The sequence below is a fragment of the Hakea prostrata genome, chromosome 3 (genome assembly GCF_041222555.1).
Source record: "Hakea prostrata isolate BN-2017 chromosome 3, UWA_Hpros_2, whole genome shotgun sequence".
NCBI classification, from domain to species: domain Eukaryota; kingdom Viridiplantae; phylum Streptophyta; class Magnoliopsida; order Proteales; family Proteaceae; genus Hakea; species Hakea prostrata.
Window position 1 is genome coordinate 40183289 of NC_142602.1, and position 23130 is coordinate 40206418.

General features: G+C 36.1%; 1 protein-coding gene across 1 annotated transcript; it reads right to left on the reverse strand.

Annotated features, from left to right (window-relative positions):
* Nucleotides 1–1448: 1448 nt before the first annotated feature.
* LOC149022218 (uncharacterized) lies at nt 1449–11570 on the reverse strand. The gene is made up of 5 exons (XM_089150392.1): nt 11214–11570; nt 8953–8983; nt 2250–2542; nt 1908–2034; nt 1449–1796 (listed from the first exon to the last, which is right to left on the reverse strand). The coding sequence occupies exons 3-5, from the start codon at nt 2441–2443 to the stop codon at nt 1713–1715; spliced, it is 405 nt and encodes a 134-aa protein (XP_089006518.1). The 5' UTR covers nt 2444–2542; nt 8953–8983; nt 11214–11570; the 3' UTR covers nt 1449–1712.
* Between the last annotated feature and the right edge of the window lie 11560 nt (nt 11571–23130).

Sequence of the window (23130 nt, forward strand, 5' to 3'; positions counted from 1 at the left end):
TGAACTAATAACAGAAGTGGCATAAGTTCATTTGTACCAAAATTGTACCGCACTAGATACCGTGTTTAAGCCGTTTTCCCGTACCGATTTAATACCAAAAATGTACCGAACCGTTTTTGTAAATACCAAAACCGTCTGTACTGTTTAAATTCGGTACGGTACGGTTCTGATTTTCGGTATTCAAAATTGATACCGCATCGAAACCGTACCGAATTACCGTAACAGTACCGATTGACACCCTTAGAATATCATACCAAAAAAATGATTATGCTTTAGAATCGAATTTATTTTTCTCAGGTATGTTGCACTAGGTTAAAATTGACTAACCTAAATCAAAATGATTATGGTTAAATCTCTAGTTTCAGAATTTTATTTGGGTTCTTAACAGATCTGAAACAGTAATGCTGATAGAAGTATAGGGACAAATCAGCCAACGCAAGATTGCTCGATTGGTAAGACTGGCACCTCTTAGTGAAGAGATTATGGATTCAACTCTTGCTGATAGCATATGTAGTATCCCACAACAACAACAACGACAACAAAAACTCTAATCTTGTGCAACATAAATTGAAAGACAATCACAAAGCAAATAAACAACAAACCACCACAAGAATGAAAAGGGAAATGCAAACAACACACAAGAATTTTATGTGGTTCACTAACCCAAAATATTCTAGATTAGCTACATCCACGAGGAGGGATTTCATTATTTTAATTTTCAAAATATCCCAATATTTGAGTGTGATACAATGTTACCTTAACCGGTCATATAACCTCTCAAACCTCCTTAGAATACCCTTTCACCTTAAGCTCTTGAAGAAAACCCTTCAATCCAAACTCAAGCTTCAATGGAGTTGCAATGAAGAACACAAGAGAGAAGAAACCCTTTTCTTGCAAAACCACAAGAAGAAGAAGACTCCAAAAGCTCAATCTCGTTTTTGCACAAAACCCACTTTAGAAGTCACTAGAAACTCACTTTTTCTCACTCCATTTACCTCTCTCAAGGCCCTCTTAATGATACCAAACACCTACCCATGTTAAACACTAAGTGGGACCCACCAAATTCAAAATTTGAATTCAAACAAAAATAAAGTGATTTTTATCACTAAACCCAACAATCTCCACCGGAAATCACTTACTTGTCAAATCATGTTTCTTGAAACCAAGAGAAGATAAACACCAATTCAACTTCTCTTCTTGGACAACCTTGGTAAGCATATTCGCCACATTCTCATTGGTTCCAACTTTTAATAATTGGATCATTCCGTCTTCAATGACTTCTCGAATGTAATGATATTGTACCAATTGGATTCTTTTTTATTTATTTTATTTGTTTTAAATAATGAAAATGGGATATCACATAATATACCATCAACAACAGGATCAAACTACAATGGTTATTGAGCAGTTACCATCCCCTCCAGAGTGTATACGATCCAGAAGTATGAAGATAAGATATAGAAGAATCCTTGCTTGACAAATGAAGTTCTCTATACTAATTTACAGTCCAAATGTACAAAGATGAACTCACTCAAATGTGGTGTATTAAATACACAAATTATCTCATGAAAAAAGCTGGCACCTCCGGTACTCAGGAAAAAGTTCGCTGTAAAGAAGATAATATCTCACTCTTGACATACATTATTTATTGTGATTTTTTAAAACTTTTAACACGGTTTTCTTCCATTGCAAAATGAACCTTCAAAATGGAATTAGTTTTCGCTGGAGTTGCCTTCATTTAGCCGAGGAATTCTCTTATACTCAAAGCTGTTTATGTCAACTTTCTCTTGCAAGGCCTGTAAAAGATAAAAATATCAACTAAGCTTTATTGCTGCAGCATCAAATAAATACAGTGATAAGGCATGTGAACAAAAAGTACACAAGTCACACAACGTTAAAAAAGCTACCTTTAGCTCATCTTCAAGTGAAATTTTCTTGGGTTCATAAGCTTTCACAGGTCCAGTTCTTGACAATGCTTTTCTAGCTTCAATTATCTCCCACTCTTGATCGTCTTTCACCTTTTCCACATCTTTACTGAGTTACCAAACCAACTCAGTAGGAAATGTTAGAGATGCATTTGTCATTAAGATAATAACAAACCGGCAGAGTAAACAATTCATCTAATCCATCTCATTATGGAATTTAGAACTTCATAGAAAGTAAGTTTTGTGGAAATTAACTCAGACAGAATGATGGTGAAATTCTCAAGAACTGGAGAAGCCTAGAAATTAAAACAGACAAAAACTAACCTGCCTTGCAAGAGCTGGGCAAGGCCACCTGCCCCAAGGATGGTGAGTGAAATCATAGGTAGCCCATATCTAAGAAATGGGTTCTTTCTTCCCCACCTTTTAAACTGTGAAGCTGAACCCCTGATCCTAGCAGTAACGCCACTGGCTGCCATCTTCATCCCATTAGAAGGTTCCGTTGCTGTTTCGAAGCTCATCACGGTTGCTGTCAGAGCTTCGTTAGGGTTTGTTCCTCTGTTTACCCGCAAGCACTATTGGTTGTTCAGGACATTGAAAGAGCTGTCTGTTTGGCATTTCTGTAATTCAAAACATATACCTGGTGAGCATTTTCAGTCTTGTTTGAATGGCAAAATGCCGAAATCTTTCCCGCACAAATTTCTGGGTGAGTAATTGTGTAGCAACAAATCCACAGATGCATCAACCATGATTTAATATATATAACCTGAACAAATGTTAAACCATAGTTTCGCAGAGATATACAAAGCTTAATTGATAGAGTAAGAGCTCAAAGTAAAATCCACAAACCCAAAATAGTGTGTTCACCACAGGAACTAAGAAAATGAATAATACCCATCTCACCAGCCAAAAATACTAAAAACGACTCAGGAATATGAAAGAAAAACAACGCAAGAGAGGCAGGAAATCAATAACATACATGCAGGCCAGCACTGATGAAAGCCTCAGCCATCTAGACAAACCCAATCAACATCTCTGGAGAGGGGTATCCTCGTTTTATGAGTCGAAGATGGTGAATACTTCGAAGGAACCATGGCATCCTTTCAAGCCATCTGAAGAGAGCTTTTGCCAACTCTATCAACAATGGGACAAGACAGTGAAAGCCACTCTCACCCTCTACTTCAATCTTAGAGTCCTCCCAATAAGGAAAAACAGTACTCTTTTGTGCTAACTTACACCAGCAGTATTTGTTGCTACACAATCACTCACCCGCCGATTAGTACGGGAAAGATTACAGCATTTTTGCTACCCAAACAAGACTGAAAACGCTCAATAAGTTTATATGTTCTGAAATTACAAAAATACCCTTTTATAAGGAAAGCTCTTTTAAAGTCTGGAACAACCAATAGAGCTTGCAAGTAAATGGAGAAGCAAATCCTAACGAAACTCTAATGACAACTATGCTGAGCTCCGAAACAGCAATGGAACCTTCAAATGGGATGAAGATAGCAGCTAGAGGCATTAGTGCTAGGATTAGGAATTCAACTTCACAGTTCAAAAGGAGGGGGAGAAAATAACCATATCTCAGATATGGGCTACCTATGATTTCACTCATCGTCCTTGGGACAGGCGGCCTCGCCCACCTACTGCAAGGCAGGTCAGTTTTTTCTGTTCTAATTTCTAGGTGTAACCAGTTCTTGAGAATCTCACACCATCTCCGTCTATTGAGTTGATCTCCACAATACTAAATTTTCTTTGAGTTCCCGTAATTTCTTAATGAAATGGATCAGATAAAATTGTTTAATAGCAGTTTGTTGTTCTTTTAATGACGAATGCATCTCTAGCATTACCTTCTGAATTGATTTGGTAATTTTGTTCAGTTAAAGATGCGGCATAGGTGAAAGATGATCAAGAGTGGAAGACCATTGAAGCTAGAAAAGCATTGCCAAAAAACAGACCAGTAAGGTTATGAACCCAAGAAAAATTCACTTGAAGATGAGCTTAAGGTAAGAGTGCCAATTCATACCATGTATTGTTTACCAAAATCATAACCGTGTTGCTTATGCTGCGTTATGCCGCCCCAAATAAATATGATATGATATCAGTAAAGACATGGTTGTACCATTTAATAAGTGATATCGTAATGGTATGGGCAAAATGATACAAATGAACCATACCACACCATTACCATACCAAATATCAAAAAACATTTTGTATTGAATAAATATGATATGGTAATGGTATGACATTCGTTCCATTTAGTATTTGGTACAATAAGGGTATGATGTGAATTTATTCAGTACCATACCGACACCGTACTAAATAACAAATTGACACCTTTAGTTTAAGCTAGCTTTAGACATTTTGACCTTACGTCCTTATGTACTTTTGTTCACATGTTTTATCACTATATTCTTTTGTTGCTACTGTGATAAGGCTTAGCTGATATTTCCGTCTTTTACAGGCTTCGCAAAAGAAAGTTGACACAAACAGTTTTAAGTATAAAAGAACTCCTCGGCCAAATGAAAGCAAGTCAAGCAAGAACTAATTCCATTTTGAAGGTTCATTCTTCAATGGAAGAAAACCATGTCTTAATAAAAGAATCACAACAATCTACCAGGAAAAATCACAATAAAGAATAAAGAATCTAAATCAAAGTGAGATATTATCTTCTTTCCAGAATACCTTCTCCTTGAGTACTGGAGGCGCTAACTCTCCTCATTAGATAATTTGCTATTTCATGCATCACACTTGAGTTGGGTTCATGGTAGATTTGGTAGTCTAAAAGTTAACACTAGGTAAGTGTAGGCTGTAAAGACAAACTATAAAGAACTTCATCATTTGACTTGAGAATTCATGTCAAGAACTGACTATATATTGTCTGGATCCTCTACTCCAGCGAGGACAGGAACTACTCAACAAACACACTACATCCTTGCAATTTATCTGTTGTGTAACCAGAAAACTTTTAAATTACAAGGTGAAACCATTTTCATATGACTAAACATATTGTTTTTTCCTTTTTTTTTTTCTTTTTTTTTTTTAATTTCCTATTCCTAAATGCTAAAACTGTTGGACCCCTGTCTCCTAATTCTCTCAATGGTGTGCCTATTCGGAACTTTTGCATGAACCTCTCCCATCTCCATCCTCCGGGGAACCAACAAGAATGTTGGGGCTTGATTATGCACCTCTTAGATTGGCTTTTTCTAGCATTTCCTTGGCACGTAGAGTGTACACTCGTAGTTTATGGAGACTAGGGTTTAAAACTTCTTCGCCTGTCTCTCTTATCCCACCGCTTCATGGGAAGCTAGGCTCAGGTTGATGTGAATTTTTTTGTAGTCTATTAAGGTTTTGGTGGCATAATGAACTGTTTAAACCTATTCTTTTGTGATTGCTATTGTCATAGATAGAAAATCAAAATATAATCCTCTGAATCGATAATCAAATGAGAAGCTTTAACCTAACGATGGCATTGCTTGTTGATCTGATGCAGAGGAATAGCAAATGGTAGGTTCCTTAATTGGTGATTTGATTGTTAATCATCCTGATGAAAATCAGATCTAGCGCTAGGGGTTTTTGGCAAATTTCCCAAGATTTTAGGGCCGCCCAGGAATTCCAGCAAGAGGGATGGGTGTTTCAGGGGTCTGAGGATCTTCTAGAGCTTCAGATAACCCAGCAGCAACTGAGTATCAGATCTGAATTTTAATGTAATTTAAATTCCACTATTCCAGATCTGAAAATTTGAACTAACAGTCAAATTAGGGTTATGGCAGGTTTCAGTTAGGGAAGGAGAGGGTTTTGCAGCTCTGCACTTCAGAACTAGGTTTCAGTAATTTAGAGGTTTAAGAACGGTCTGAATGAACTAAACTAGGGTTTTCAGAGGTTTTAAGATTCTGAGAACTTCAGATGAAGAAGATGAAGTGCAGAAATTTCAGAAAGTGAGAAAACAGGACCTAACCTAGAGATTAACTGTAGGATTAATATCACAAAGGTGGGGTGATCTAAGGGAAGAGGAAAGGAGACTAGAGGGGATGGGAATTAAGGGATTAACTGGGTATGGGGGGTTGCTGCCATCACAGGAAGAAGGGAAAGGGGAAGGAGCTATGATTGCTTGGGGGAGGGGTAGGGGCAGGCAGAAATTAAAGGGAGGGGAAGGGGGAGGGAGTATTGGTGATGAGGTTGGGCCGGGATTCTAGGCCTGGGCAAGACAGGGGGAGGGAATGTACTTACTTGGAGGGACGCTGGAGTTAGGTTGCTTCTGAAGCTTGAAGAAGAAAGAACATCTAAAATTGCAGTAAACACTGGCACAATTCCATTCCTCCACCTTGGGAAACCCACGACTTCTCTCAAGTCTTTCTTCATCTCAAATTTTATTCGTCCAAAACAGAAAATTACATAGACTCATTTAACTAGTTATAACAAAAGACTTTTATTAGGGGTGGAAATCCTTATTTGACAAGGATCCCACCTCTTGACCAAAACACTCAAAATGGAATCTAATTACTTAAAGACCACAACCCTAGATCTAGAATCTACTACACCAAATGTTTAAAACTTTAACTTAAAAAGCACATGCTAATTAAGATAACTTAGGGCTTAAGCAAACAACTTCCTATCGAAATAAACTCTTAAATAACTCACAAACTAAGACTCTAACTAACCAAAGAAAGTAGAAAAGGACTCCATAAAACTAGCTGGGGACTTATTCCAGCGAAATAGGACTCGGACCAGGGGGTGGATAATGATCAAAATACCCCTGTATTGGTTCGGCCCCCCAGGTTTGCCACAAACTGCTAATGGGCCTGGGCCCAGGCCCTCTTTCAACCCTTCTTGGGCTTTCTCTGGCTGGTTACATCACATCCACATTTTTCTGTTGTTGAATTCTCTCACCCTGTGCCTCATCTCCCTCCTGTTTTGATGAATTCCTTCAACTGATCAAGTATCTTTAGCTCCTTTTTCTTCTTCATGTCTTTTCATCCCTTTTCTTCTTTACTCTATTTTTGAGTATGAAGTTTCCTCTTTTAATTGAATTGAATCTGGTGATAGATAGTGTTTTTCGTAATTGACGGAGAAAGAGGGGGTGGAGGGTGGAGTTATGTAATTAAAAGTTTATGGCTTTGCATGTGAGATAGCTTTGTTTTGCATGGGGATAAGTGGGTCCATGACTGTGTATTGAGGTGCTAAATTGATTCAGGGCCCAGCCAGAGGTTCATGAGGGTGGTCGCTGTTACCAGACCACCATAAGTTTCTCAACTTGATTTTCATATTAGACGAACAGCTGAAGATGAATGACACTTCGTCAGAAGTAGGAGGAATTCACAGGCCTCATAGCCTTTATGTTAAAAAGAAAAGCCATAATATAACAATGACCAATGTATTGCCAGTTATACAAAGGACACGTGGCATATCACACACATGTCTGTATAACTTCTCTCCTTTGTGGGGGGACAGGTTCCTGAGTCATCTTTCAATAGATGCTTGATTGAAGCCCAACCATGCAAAAATAAATCTCCAAGCTCTAGATTGGGTTAAAAATCCAAGCTTCTGCTTTGTTCAAAGTACATATATTTGCTAGGTTAGAGCAGGAGTAATCATGTTATTTTGTTACATTAAAATGCTTATTGAGCTGGATTCATGCTTACATTCTTCTTTCCACTGGTAACTAGCAAAACGAATCTATGCATCATTGTCATCACATGATACCTTGGATGATCACTCAGACGGGATTAATTGAACGGGAAGAATGTATAAGAGGACCATCTGCCATTCAGGGACAAAACCACTGTAAATTGTTCCTGGACAAAACCACTGTACAATGGAACAATTTACAGAATGATCATATCTCTCTCTTAATAGCAGCATGCCAATTGCCACATCATGCTTAGCCAGACTTGGATGAATTTGAACTTGAAGGAAGAAGAAACACTCTGCTTTTTCTGAATCATCATCCCCACAGACTTGAGTGCACAGGTCTAATGGGTTATCATCACTCAGGTAGGACTTGAAAGTAAGGGCCTCCAATTTTTGACTAAACTACAAACATGGATACTAAGCAAACCTTTTCCTTGGCTCAGAAGTGAGTCCAATTCGGCTAGGATTCACCACATGTGAGATTATCACTAATATCATATGTAAATTATGACATTTGGTGTAATAACAGTATTAGGATACTGTAGTGCTTCTAGTGAGTTCACAGATTTTAACTATTACTCAGTGATTTCAGACTTGTTTGCATGGCAAAATGCTGATATCTTTCCTGCAGGAATCACGGGGTGACTGATTGTGTAGCAACAAATCCTACTGGTGTAAGTTAGCCTCAGGGGAATATAAAGCCATAATTGTAAGAATTGGTGAAGAGGAGAGATGGGACATTGACCTATGGGTTAATAACTCTTTTTAGTATTTATCCATTAAAAGAGTTGATTAGCTAATCCAACTAAGTACTAACAGGTACAAATCCTTGAGAATTATCAATCTGTACCCACTGATTTATTTGGGGCACGCACCAATTTCTAATACACTTTACACTGTAAAAGCTAAAGTATCTTGGAAGTGGTGCTAGGTGATACAAACTATGAAGCATAAGCTTCTCCTTCAGCAAACTGAACTAAACCAGAAGCAATGAAAATTTCTGAATTATTCAAACCCCCCCCCCCCCCAAAAAAAGAAAAACCCACACACAAAAAAAAAGAACACTGAATTCTACCCCATTGATAAAGGGCCATCAAATCAAAGGGGTGTTGATACATTTAACCGATATAGTTGTATAGCCTCGTACATAACATCCAATCAGAAGTTTAAAGGGAGAAAAAAGCACACTAACAGAACAATGAGAAATGAAGGGTACCAAATTAATAACAATCACAATTGAATGGCAAAACACAAATTTGATGAAACTAAACATCACATATCCACCATCCAAACAAACAAAATCCATGTCTACAATTCGACAAACATCAATAGAGGTGACAGAATATCTAACAAACAAATCAATAAACCTAAAAATATAAGAGTTCAAAACTAAAATTACCTCATCTTTGCTGCTTCCTTCTGGCAGAACCCTGTTCCCAAAATAAATAAATAAAGGATTAGTCACACCAGTAGATCCAACTTGACATGTATATATAAACATAAATACATATACATAAAAATAAAAAAGCACAAAAAACTTAAAAATCTTTAGCTGTAATCCAAGCGCAGACCATAGAAGAAGAAAAAAATTCGTTCAAAAACTTAATTCAGGTGAAAAGATTTTGAGCTTCTAAATCAAGAAGAACAATCATTACAAAACCTGGTATCAGAAATAGGTATTAATGTCAAACCTTTCAAATATATTTTATTTCTTTGCCGAACGTAAAGAGAGAGAGAGAGAGAGAGCACAAATAGATCAGATAAGAAAGACAGAGTTCTTCACCCTAGAGTTTATAAATCCGAATATGTGGTACGGGGATAAAAATACTCCGCTGAGTACATTTCTTGGCTGCTCATAGCAGTGCAGCAAAAGAGAATGACATCTAGAAGATTCAAGTTTTGCAGTTGAGATTAAAACCCTCTTCTAACTGTAAAAACCCTAGGTTGAAATGGATCAACTCTACCCTCTCATGGAAAACCCAATTCAACCTTAAACATAGCTAGGGTTCTCAGTTAACATTTTACAAGGATTATATTTTCCAGGGTAAAAGTTTACTAGTACTAAGACAACAAAAAAACAAAAGGTAAGATAGAGATTGAGGGAGGTCATGATTGGAAATCTACTGGTGGACAGAGAAGTAGAACCTGATTTTATCTATTACAATTTACAAGTCACATTCAAAATCGGCTTCAGAAAACAAATTTTCAACCAAAAAGCTTCTGGAATGCAACAAATAGAATCACTAGGATATGATTATCTTTGGAGAAAAACTATATGAACTCTGTGAGAGAAGTACTTTATTCGCCATGAAGTTCAAAGAAAACCAGAAAAAGAAAAAAGAACAAGACTGAACCAACCAAGTATTTTGGAGAATGTTCGGAAGGTTAAAAGAATCCACAAAATTTTTCTGAAACTGAGACAAATAGAAGCAGAATGCTCTCAACTCTGATAGTCCTAGGCAACTTGAATGTCGATATCCTTTGTGAGAAAAGTCCAATTAAAACCATCCAAAGTAGCTCGAAGAATCCCAACACAGTAGAGGCCTCCAGCCCCATCAGGAGGAGGAAAGAACAAAAAGTGAACAAATCCTAAAAATTTGCAAGCTGATTCTGGGACGATTGAATTGACTTGAACTCTGAAAAGAAGCAAACATTAGGCCTGTAGTTCTTGATATTAACTTTAATTTCCTTCCTTGTCAGTTGACGCCCATTCCATGCCAACTGAAACTTAAGAGTTTCGTGGTGCAGAGGATGGTTGAAACCAGCCAACCATCAAAACCTCAGGAAAGAAAATCTCAGCTTCACCCATACTAGTCTTCTTCCAAACATTAACTGGAACAAGGCCATCATTTTCTTCTTCTTCAGGTTCATCTTCAAGTTCATCGACCAAAAGAAACTCATCTACTTTCACAATGTTGGGCTTCCTAATTCTCTTAAAAATGTTTTGCAATTCAAAGAGATTGACAGTGATGCCATTTGGGACCCAACCCAGAAAGAGAACCTAAGGTTGAGCTTAACCGATTCAAACTTATTAGCCGAGAGACTGACTGTCTCAAGAGGTCTCACCGGAAGCTCAAGCTTGGTGGACAGAGCCAGGATAAAACATTCATCTACAGAGGGGGAAGGGGGTCAAAAGACAAGGAGAAAAAGGAAGGATTCATGGTGTCAAAGGTGACAGTTATAGAGTATCTGACAAGGGTTGTTACAACTAATACTGAGATCAGAGGACTTTTCCAGGGTATTACAAGGAGCTGTGAATCCCAAACGTGAACCCAGGGGAGATAAAAGGATGAAAAAAGAAGAAACCCGAAGAGCGAAAACTGGAAGAAAAGTTAACATGCATAGCCACCTCCCCAGAAGACCAAAGGGGAGACCTCAGAAAAAACAGACCAACACAGCCTCAAAAGACAAGAATCAGGAAAATGATAAGAGCATAAGCATTCGAAAGGCTAGAAGGGCTAGGTTAGACAAATTCAATACTTAATTCACCAAAACAACATAAGATAAAACCCATCAAAGCATGTAGGAGCTCAAGATAAGAAGAAGATGATGAATCAAAACGGGAAAACCAAAAGCACATCACAAAACGCATGCATGTAGAAGCACATATTCTCAAAGCAGAAGGAAAGCTGGAATAATTAGTAAAAAGGATATGCTTACCCGGCAATAAGATAAAAACCCTAAAACCTGAGGGTCAACGACCTAGATCCTGAAGAAAACGGAAGTGCACCGCCTTGATCTGAGAGGATATAAACAGAGGGAAAAAGATCTTACACCGAAGGAGGAAAAACCCAAACCGCTCACTGCCAGATGAAATTCCAGAAACGAGCTGCTCGGACAAGGTTGGGAGAATCAAAAAGAGGAGTAGAAGGTGATCGCTGAAGCAAGGGGACGAAGAAATGGTGCGGGCGATGAGCAACGGAATTCTCCCTCTTGCTCTCTCTCCGTTTCGTTTCACATTGTCTGCCAAAAAATAAAGGGGAGGCGGGAAATTTCAGGAGACCCCAAAATAATTGACAAAAGAACATATTCACCCCCAAAAGCCAAAACCATGCCATATTCGCACTTGGCAGTTACTCTTTCACCCCCAAAAGGCCAAAACCGTGCCATATTCGCACTTGGCAGTTACTCTTTTTCCCTCTTTTTTATATTTTGGTAAATGCCTTCTTTACCGTGTCAACAATGACAAATATACTATTTTTGATGCATCATTCTACATATTATTTTATAATACAAAATAATAAATGGAAGAAGAAAAAAGAACTGATAGTGGAAGAAAGAAAATTTTATTTATAAGAGACAACATTGTAAAGTCATGGTGGTGCGCGCCTATATTAATTATATAAAAAGCGCCTTGAGGATGTAGTCGTGGTGCGCGCAAGCTGGCCCAAAAAAAAAACATTGTAAAGTCAGAAGAGATTAAGAATAACATAAGAATTATGAAATTATTTAACTATGGCTTAACAAAATGTATTAACTGAGTGTATTATTTTGCAAATCTGAGAGACATTTGAAGTGTTTCTACCAATTTGATATATTTTTTGGTTTTGTACTTTTTGCCAATTATCTTGGAATGTCTCTAAATTTTTTTCTTTTTTAAGAACATTCAAAGTAGAAGATCTTTGGGTATTTACTTAATTAGTTACAATTACATTCTTAACAAAAATAACCACTCAATGTTTCAATTAGCAAAAATTGAGAGTTTAGAGTTTGGGGTTTGGGTATACAAAACTAACGGAAAGAGTGGTTATAATATGTTTTTGACAATTTTGCCTCTTGGTTTTGCTTGACTTCTTCCTCTTGTAAAAATAGAGGTTGCAACCCCTATTCTCTTCATCTTTTTCCTCCTCCTTCCCATTGTAATCCTTTGCACTATTAATATGAAGATGAATCAATTTCTCATCAAAGGAGGAGAACCCTTAAACGAGTGGACAGATGAGCAGGTCTCCAAGCTTAGAGATGATTGGTGTCCTTCGGCGCAAAAGAGGAGCTATGCTATCTTCAAGATGCGAGCTTATATACGAAGAATTCTATTGAAACTCCTCTTGTGTGGAGAACATTAGGGGTTGCAGACCCTATTTTGGTCGGAGGAAGAAGAGGCAAAATCGTCAAGAATAAAGGAGAAAGGGACAAAACTATTAAAAACAAATAATAGCCAATGGTTTGGCTAACTTTATAATCGAACCCAAAACACTCTATTTTTATTAATCAAGTACAATGAATGGCTATTTTTGTTAATACAAATGATATTGTACCCATCTAAGTAATTTTCCCAAAGATCTTAATCAAGTGGGCTGCAATTTCTCTGGAAGTGTGGTTATTAAATGGGTCGGTTTTAATGAGAGTTATATGCCCAAATGATATGATTTGCACCACCGACGACCTTCCAACAAAAGCCTTCAATCACTTCAAGCTTTGTTCCGATGAGCTTGCGTAAACATATTGGTATGTTCTTCAAGGGTGGAGTAAGGGTGAGAAGCAAAACAAGTGATTTCTTGTTATTTGAGAGCTTGAAAGTACTTGGGGAGTAGCTGATCAATTGGCAAGGTTCAGGCTCTTAAATGGGGTGAATTTGGCTTGTATAGATGGCCTTCAAATGCCTTAGCCCAACCCCCAACTGATAGAAAACGGAAAAATTTTGCCTAGATGGACTGCCATCTATCTCAGACCGATGTCTCATTTAAAATGAAGCCGTTAAAATTAGTCGTTGGAGCATTTTTAACCAGACGAAACTCCGTCTCAGACGGATGTCCCTTTAGTCATCTAGTCAGACAAAAATTCCTTCAAAGCTTTTGTGACCAGACAGACATTCATTTGCAGCACATAAAACCTATTATAGGGAAATACAAGGACTTACAGGGGTTTTAGGGATTTCTAGCCAACCCTAAGCCTCATACATTCTCCAAACATGTTATAGATCAATCTAATGACATAATATGTGTACAATCGAGTGCAATTACATATGAGTGTACATGAAGTGACTTAAGTCCTAATTTGTTAAGTCTCCTTGCTTGAGCTTAAGTTGATGATCATTGATGTTCTTAAGTATTCTTACACTCCATTCTTCATGCTCATCTTGACTTAAGCTTCATGTCCATCTTGGCTTGGTCTTAGCCTTGACTTGGGCTTAAGAATTCAGCGTTGTGTTGGATTTGGTCTACTTGCTCTCATATAAACACAACTCAATATAGCCATTAATAATTCATGTTTGTTGTCATCAAAACAAATGAAGGCTAATGTAGCAATGTTGACATGGCATTTCCCAACAATCTCCCTCTTTTTGATGATGACAAACACATGAATGATGGAAAATATGAATAGTCATTAATAACAATAAATCATCATTTATATGTTTTCTTCATACAACTCTTATTGCATCACATTCACACAAGGGGTAACGTGTCACACCCTTGATTAGGTAGTCTCTGACCATCTATTATATTTGTATGTTTTCAATTATAAGTCTAGGAAGGCTAGAATTGGTTTTGGGTGCTTTTGCCAATGAATAAAGATTGAAGAGGGTGCTCTTGCTTTATATAGAACAAAGATTGTAAAAGGGTGCTATTGCCCCGTAACAAAGATTGTATGTCACGACCCCAGTTCACACAGACTTAGGGGGACCCACATTACAGACATCCAACCGAGACACATGATAGTTCTTCTTAGTTGGATGCTCTTGCCTTAGGATAAACAAAGATTATAAAGGGTGCTCTTGCCTTATATAGAACAAAGATTGTAAAAGGGTGCTATTGCTTAGTAACAAAGATTGTATGTCACGACCCTAGTTTACACAGGCTTGGTGGGGCCCACATTACAGACATCCAACTGAGACACATAATAGTTCTTCTTAGTATCAACCTGATTAAAAGCTATTAAAAACAATACTAAACTAAATACCTCCAAGGACTAAGACAAATAACCAGTTTGACAGTTTCTCTCATATGCATATGTACACATCCCAATGTTATGTTTTGATTTCACCCAAATTTTCAACAGTACCTAGTTAAGTACATATAGTCTCAAAAGAAATATATACATTCCATAAACTAGTTTACCAAACATTAGTTGCAACAAAAAGTTTCCATCTTCTACTTTAAAAGTGTTGTTGGGTAGCAGCACCCTTACCCTTGTCATGTATCTAAAGACATGTCAATGTTTACAATAGTGAGTTTCGCAGCCCAGTAAGCAACATAGACAACCAAGTAAGTAAATTAGCCAAATCATCATGCTTCCCTTATCACATCAAAGTCATATAGAATTATGTATTCCAATTTTCTTTTCATTTTCATTTTTCTTTTTCTTTATTAAACCAGACCTAAGCGCTACCTGTAGAGAAAACACCCTCAGTCTAAACCATACAAGTGGCATCAGTCTCAGTCTCAAAGGTTCACATTAAGGATTCTATTTTTAGTCTTTTAGCACAAGGCCAGGTGTTCTCCACAGGAGGTCATCATCGGTCTAACATTTTATTATTTTTTTAATCTCGTTATTTCCTCCATTTTCTTTCCACTTTTTCAATCTTGCTTCATGCCCTCCCATTTGGGTAAACTAAGTACCAAGACTTACAGAAACTATTAACATTATATTTCTTATTTTTATATTCAATTTTAGTATTGCACTACTATACCCTGTCCATTTCAATATACCTCTTGCATTTCAATCATCACTTAGCCTTATCTGAATAAAATTCATACAATCCAATCATTTAAATAAGAAAACATAATAATTATAAATTTAACAACCATAAACATCATTTCAAATTCATAATTTCACAGTTCAATCATACTATTAGCATTTCAATTCCAACATTTCCATCAAGTTCTTAAGTTGTCATTCGATCTCATGCACTTATGTTATATTCACAAAGCAATATGCATATAAATTGCATAAGTGAATAAATAAGGTAGATTTTATATTAACATGTGAATGCTACCTGTTTACTAAGTGGAACCATCCACTTATAACATACATAGGTTAGTTAATATCACTTCCATGTTCCTGTTCCATGTACATCTCTTGATCTTGACTTAGTGAAAGCCCGCCCTTTCTCATGTATTTAGGATGATTGTCAGCTATTTTAGAGTATGCAGGAACCAAAAGGCTTTCCCTCACTTTCTCTCTCTTTACTTTCTCTCTCTTTACTTTCTCTTTTCTCTCCTCTGTCTTTTTCTCTATGCGTTCTCTCTCTTCTCTTTTCTCTTACTATTCTCTCTCCTCTCCACTTCTCCTCTCTATGTTCTTTCTATTCTCTCTCCTCTCCACTTCTCCTCTCTACGTTCTTTCTCTTCTCTCTCCTCTCCACTTCTTCTCTCTCTTCTCTTTCTCTTCTCTATCCTCTCCACTAGGGGTGCAAGTTTGGCCCTGGCGGCCCTGACCCGCCCTAAGCCCACCTGAGCCCGAATAGGGCTTGGGCTAAAGATTTTGGCCCTAAGGGAGGGTTAGGGCCAAAATATTCTGGCCCTGAACTAGGGCCAAGGGCGGGCCTCGTATTACTCTTTGGCTCACCAGCCCATCCCGGTTTTTGGCCCTGTCCCAAGCCCTGATTTTGACCATGATCTTGGCCTTGATTTTGGCCCTGATTTTTTGCCCTGATTCTAGCCTTGATCTTGGCCCTGATCCTGGCCTTGATTTTTGCCCTAATCTTGGCCCTGATTCTGACCTTGATCTTGGCCCTGATTTTGGTCCTGATATTGGCCCTGATCCTAGCCCTAATCTTGGCCCTGATCCTGGCCCTGATTTGAGTCTAGAGACTCTAGAACCTCCACTCACATGGAGAGGAATTAATTGTAATACATATGGGTGGATACTTGACACGTGTCAAATTTTAGAAACATGATCATGTTTTATAGAAAATTAATAAAAATAAATTATAACATCATTACCAATGTAATAAGCATCTATTTTATTTTGGCCCTAATCCTGACCCTAATTTTGGCTCTAATCTTAATATTAATTTGACAATGATCATGTACTACAATACTAGATTTTTACCCTGATCTTCATACTAATATTGATATAAGTCTTGATTTTGACATTTAGTCACTTTGATCATATTAGACTATAAATTCACTTTTTATATTATTTTAAGATAATTTTTATTTTTCCAACAAAGTCATTTTTAGTTCAAAAAAATATTGATTTTTTTTTTTGACTAAGGCGAGATAATATATTATAAATAATAATAACTATTACACAGAGAATTAATATCTAACAAATCTATACCCCAACTTCTCATCATGAATATTGACATCTTTCTTTTGCCTCTACTGTGATATTTCAAAAGAATTTATTAAAGACATATAACTATGTTTGTAACTAAAACATCATTTTCTTTAACTACGAAAAAAATACATTTTTCTTTGTTGAATACTAAATTATCGTCGATTTACTTGTTAACAAGGTTTTGAATATGAATTTTTTTTTGTATTGAATAAAGATATCAATTTATGGAACAGTTGTGAATGAAAACATACTTACCTATGGCTTAAGTGCTTGAATTTGAAGATAAACTTTTCATTTTATCAGATCCCTTTTGAATTATAAATCTCTGATGTTTCTAAGTTTACAAAAAGAGTTTGTGTAACATTCTCTATAATTGACTTGACTTTCAAATATGCCTAAATTTAATTACAATTTTCTCTCTACCTGTTCTATTTCATGAATAACTTTAACTCTTTGCTATTGGAGAAAAACCAAAGGAAAAAACAGAATAGAAGAGAGAGAGAGAGAGAGAGAGAGAGAGAGAGAGAGAGAGAGAGAGAGAGAGAGAGAGAGAAACTTGGGTGAAAGACAAATTGGAAATTTGGAATGAACTTTGACCATTGTCTTAGAAGTTAGAAATTGAGAATTGAGATAAATCTTTTTCTTTTTACCTTCGAGCTTACATATAATAAACATAATTTTCATCGAATAGCAAATTAGAAACCCTAGAAATTTGGATTTCGCTATTTCTCTAAAATCTAAATGAGTATAAATAGTTAAATACATATTGAATATAAGTTTTGGACTATTTGTTGACATCTTTACTATTTTATTTTCCAGAATTGAGTTTGGAATTTAAGAATTTAATTACTTTAATATTTATTTCAATAGAAAATCCAAAAAAAAGATCACTTATCTCAAGTGAAAATTTTATTTAAAAAAACTCAAATAAATAATATAATTAAATAATAATCAGTCTGAAGAGTATTACCATATCCACATCGGCACATCAAATGGATTTGGATACCCTTAAACAGATGCTGATGAATATCCGAAAGCGGATTTCGGTTCTTCGTTTTGTCATTTACATGCTGAGCAACATTATATATTTTATTAATAAAATTTATGTAAATAAATATGAGTTATTTGTAATAAAAAATTATAATTCAATTAAATTATAACTTTTTTAGAATCAAACTTGTAAATAAATGGGGATACATTTTAAAGACCACAAGTCTTTTGTCTTTTGAAAAATATTATGTTGGTAGGGCCTAAAAGGGGTAATCCTGATACAGATTGTAATTGTCATTGAAATCGTTTTGAATCAAACCTATATTAGTAAGGCCATTTTAATAATTAACATTAATAATTAATAGTAATTGTGAGAAAAAATGTTCGCTTTGGATAGACTTTCAAATCGACTTATCTCCACTAACCTTTTTACTCAAGGTATGAGAGTGGATCTGTAGAAAACATTTGAAAATTAGTTTTAGTAAATAGAATCAAGTAATTTTATCAGATATAATAAGAAAATGGTACTTTTGATTCGAGGATTGTTGCTCTATCATTTACACCACTAAACTTGCCTTTTGAGTAGGAGCGCATGGGTTAATGGTTATCAAGTATTAAATCTACCGAAAAACCTCAAAGAGAGTCCTTCTGGCAGCAAAAAAATATAATTAACCCTCTTAGGTCACTAGTTAGTACTTAGTAGTTACATTTTTTTTTTTTGGTCCTATTTCTTTAATATTTTTGTTATCAGATTTGAATTTTAAATGAGCCATGCACTATTTTAATTATTAAGATTTCTAAGGGAAAAACAAATTTAGCTAAGGAAAAAGTGAGAAAAAGCTCCCCATTTTAACATATGATCTTACCAAAGTATGATTTAGCCTCCCTTAGAATTTAATACGGTTTATGTTTTTGGCTGTAGGAGCCTAATTACTTAAAAAAGTGAATTCTATATGAACAAAAAACCTGGACGGTTAACCATTTATTCCCCACCTTAATTTATTAAAGAAATGGGTAAGTTTTATGTTATCTATTTTAAGAAATCATTATAATAATGTAGTTTAGAAAGTTGTCAATTGTTCCTTAAGGCTAGCTTTATTAACTCAAAGTATGATTGAAAAAAGATGATTTTTTATTTCTATAGTTCTGTTCATAAGATTAGAATCATTTCTATAGTTCTGTTCATAAGATTCATAACCATCTCAAGTCATTATTTGAACTGGATGTTCTTTTTAAAATATTCAAATTTTAAAAGGACAAAAACTTTCTCTTACTTACATTTAAGGAGAGAAAGACATAAAACAATATTTAAAATATAGTCACCTATCAAAGTCAAATCACATTGGAGGAGACCAAGACATAGGAAATTGGAATAAACACTTAAGAACTAAGAAGTGTGTTTAACAACTAACAAGTAAGGGTGAGTGAGAAGATGTCCTTACTCCTTACCAAACAAGATTTAAAAAAAACTAAAAAAAAGCCCAAAAGCCATCTTATTCACCTGTATGGTGTATACAGTACTATTTTGCATTTCTTTTGTTCTCATTCTCAAACTCTAAACTCTCAACTTTCAACTCTCATTTCTCAACTCAAGTCTAAAATCGTCTTCAAAGGTTTGAAGCTTTCATTAATTCAAGATTTCAAGGCCTGCAATTCAAGGTGTGTTCCCATTCGTTGAATTTTTTTTCCTTTTGTACGTTGTGTTTTTCATTTTTTTGGTGGTAGCGTTGGTAGGTTCAAGCGTTCAGCTGTAAATTCTATTTTAGATTCTCTGCTGCTTTTGAAAATACCTTGATTAACATGCATGGAATCATTTAATCGAATAACTCATAGGCAAATGGTGTACAATAGAAGCATACAAGGGGCTTTCAAGAACATGGAATAAGCCAAGCAACTTTGTGGAAAAAGCAAAGAAACGAACAACTTATTCTGACCTACATCACCCATCTGCCAAAATCTTCTGATTTAATTTTCCATAGCCAAAGATTAGCGTTGGAACACATAGGGAAAGTTTCTTAAGTTAATCGGGTTAACCAAGTTTGGACTTTGATTTAAATGGTTCCATGTCCACACAGGTCAGGGCAATGTAAGTTAAGTTCTGCATGAGAAACCATCAAGATCATCCCCACCTCCATCAAACTTAGAACTAACCCTCAAGTACATCACGCTAAGCAAGCCAACATATTAATACTATCAATTAGACATCTGTCATTATCTCATCTTCTCCTTGTGCCTGTGTGAACCCAAAAGAACATTCAAATGAATTGTGCAAATAAGAGATAAAGCTCTTTAGTTACTCTAAGAAAAATCTTTCAACATAAAGATTAATCACTTGGTTGGCATTATAATGAAGCAATTCTTTATCAACTGTAGTAGTGAGGCATCACTCAACAATGGATGACAAGAAAGAATTGTTACTTACAAGCCTTACATTACATTTTATCTAGTCAAACACCAAGAAATCACAAATAGTAACGGAAACAAATCAATGCAACAAAAAGATATAACATGGTTCACAAACCAACACTGTGCTACATTCTTTTTCTTTTTTTTTGGTAGAACACTATGCTACATTTATGGGCAAAGAACTTTAGGTCTAAATTAACTTATAATAACAAATATAATTATCTAAGTTCATATGTTTTAATACCTTTCTTATGATGTTTTTTTGTAATAGTATTCGTAGTATGTATTTTTATGCAAATGTAAGTTGTATTCTTATGCAAATGAATTTTACATTTGCAGATATTAACAGTGCAAGAAAATACCAACTTAAGTGCAGCATATAAGCCAAGCGGTTCTACCCATGAAAATGTTGCTTCAAGTGATGTATCTTCTGGTAGTAAAATAATAAGACCAAGTAGTGTTTGGAATCATTTTACCAAATTGTACCTCCTAGTGGCTCAAAAATCACAAAATGCAAATGCAACTAATTCAATGGAGAATTTTCATGTCTTAGTTCAAGTGGGACTAGTGGATTAAAAAGACACTTAGAAAGATGTTACAAATATCTTGCTAGTTAAAAAGATAAGAAGCAACAGTTGTTACATTTTTCAATAGAGGAGAGTGATGGTAAGAACGTTGATTCTTTGTCAAGTTGAAAATTTGAGCAAGAAATTTGTAGAAATGAGCTTGCCACTATGGTCATTATGGATGAGCTACCTTTTACATTTATTGAACGGGAAGGTTTTAGAAGATTCCTTAGGGCATTAAAACCTAGGTTTAATCTTTTGTCACGTACCACTGTGACAAAATATTGTTTTGCACTATACTTGGAAGAAAAAAAGAAATTGAAGGATGTGTTCTAGAAAAATGGTTATCAGGTGTGTGTTACTACAGATATGTGGACTTCAATCCAAAACATTAGTTACATGTGTGTAACAACACATTATATTGATTTGAATTGGAATTTACAAAAATAGATTATTAATTTTTCTATTGTCCCATCACAACAAACCGGTGAAATGATTAGTAATGTTCTTGAGTCATGCTTATTAGATTGGGGTTTAGAGAAATTGTGTACCATTATTGTAAATAATGCATCTAACAATGATGTGGCTGTTCGAAATTTGAAGAGGAGGTTGATAAAAAAAAATGGATTGTTGTTGAATGGTGAATATTTTCATGTCAGATGTTGTGCTCATATTTTGAATATAATTGTTAAAAGTGGTCTTGAAGTTTGTGGGAACTCAATTGCAAAAATTCGTGCCGGAGTGAGATATGTAAGAAGCTCACCTGCAAGGTCCCAACAATTCAAGCAATGTTGTGAACAAAAAAAAATTCAATGTAAAAAGACTTTGTGTCTTGATGTTTCCATGTGTTTGAATTCTACATATCTCATGTTATGAACAGTTTTAGAATTCCAAAAAGCTTTTGAATGCTTAGAAGATTGGGACTTGAGCTTTGCAATGGATTGTAACGATATGGTCTCGAATGATCAAGATTGGGAAAATGCAAAAATATTATGTAATTTTTTGGAAGTGTTTTACAATGCCATACCAAGATTATCAGGATCACTTTACATCACTTCAAATTCTTATTTTTCTGAAGTCTATGGAATTGAATCACTTTTGATAAAATGGTCAAGAAGTGAAGATCCTATATGTCATGATATGGCATTAGTAATGATGGACAAATTTAAGAAGTATTGGGATAGTGCAGAAAAAGTTAATATCTTTTTTATTCTTGTTATGTTTCTTGATCTCCGCTTCAAATTAGCATTTGTGGAGGCTTGCTATTTGGAAAAGTATTCTCAATATGATGTGGAAATGAAGATTGGAGAAATTAAGAATGTCATGATTCACCTTTATAACTTCTACCAATCATTTGAATTACCTCCTAAAGCAATTGAAGCTGCTTTAACTTCTAAATCTAGTGATCTTCCAAAGAATTCTGCAATGGATATTCAACACAGCATTCTTCAGAAAATGAAAAATAGGGTGAATTTACAAGTGGGAAATGAGTTGGATCATTATTTATTGGAGACTATTGTAGATACTGGGGATAATGGAGATACGAACTGGGCGGCGAACTGGGGGAAATGGCAAAATCTCGGCGAGATTTCGCCGAGTAGCCGGCAATATCGTTGATACTTCAGTAGGCTTGACAGGAAAGGAAACCAGGTCTTCTGCAACTTGAGGGCCTGCGACACTGTTGGGATATGAGTCTCCTCCGGCAACTCCGGTGATTCTAGGTCCAGATGAGCCGTTCTTCCCCGAAGACCCAACAGGGCAAAGCTCCATCAGCTCCTGTTGCTAATGACTCTTCTCCGATGGTTCCGGCTACGGCCGCTTTGCCTAGTAATCCCACGAAGAAAGTTGCAATTGCAATCTCAGTTGGGATTGTGACCGTTAGGTATGTTATCAGCATTTGCGTTCTTCTTGTACCGACACCGGGTGAGACAGCGGGCCGGAAACTCGAAGCTTGTGGGTGGTGGTGGTGAGAACAACTCTCAGAGATTCGCGCAGGAACAAGCGGGGCCAACATCTAATCTTGGACGAGGGTGTTGGAGATCTGTCGCCGCTGCTGTTTCTCTTTCTTTCTTTCTTCTCCTTCTCCGGCGATGTTGCCGCTGCTGTTTCTTTTCTTTCTCTCTTTCATTCTTCTTCTTCTCCTCCTCCTTCAACAATCCGGCAGGTTGAAGATATAGTTTCGCCGGAAAATCGTCGATTTACCGGCGAAATTTGGAAGATTCGTCAGAAAATTGTGGTTTCGCCGGAAAATCGTTGAAATCTCGGTTTCGGTTCCTATTTTATTTCGCCCACTAGCGAAATGGGCGAATTTCGGCGAAATTCGCCGAAACTAAGTTCCATGCTTGGACCTAATGAAAGAGTTTTGATTTAAGTGCAAATGAATACTTTTAGTA

Coding starts and splice junctions, on each gene's coding strand:
- LOC149022218 (XM_089150392.1), bottom strand. CDS start 2,443: ATGAGCTTCGAAACAGCAACGGAACCTTCTAATGGGATGAAGATGGCA. Junction 2,035..2,249: donor GCCCAGCTCTTGCAAGGCAG/GTTAGTTTTTGT, acceptor TTGGTAACTCAG/TAAAGATGTGGAAAAGGTGA. Junction 1,797..1,907: donor CACTTGAAGATGAGCTAAAG/GTAGCTTTTTTA, acceptor TATCTTTTACAG/GCCTTGCAAGAGAAAGTTGA.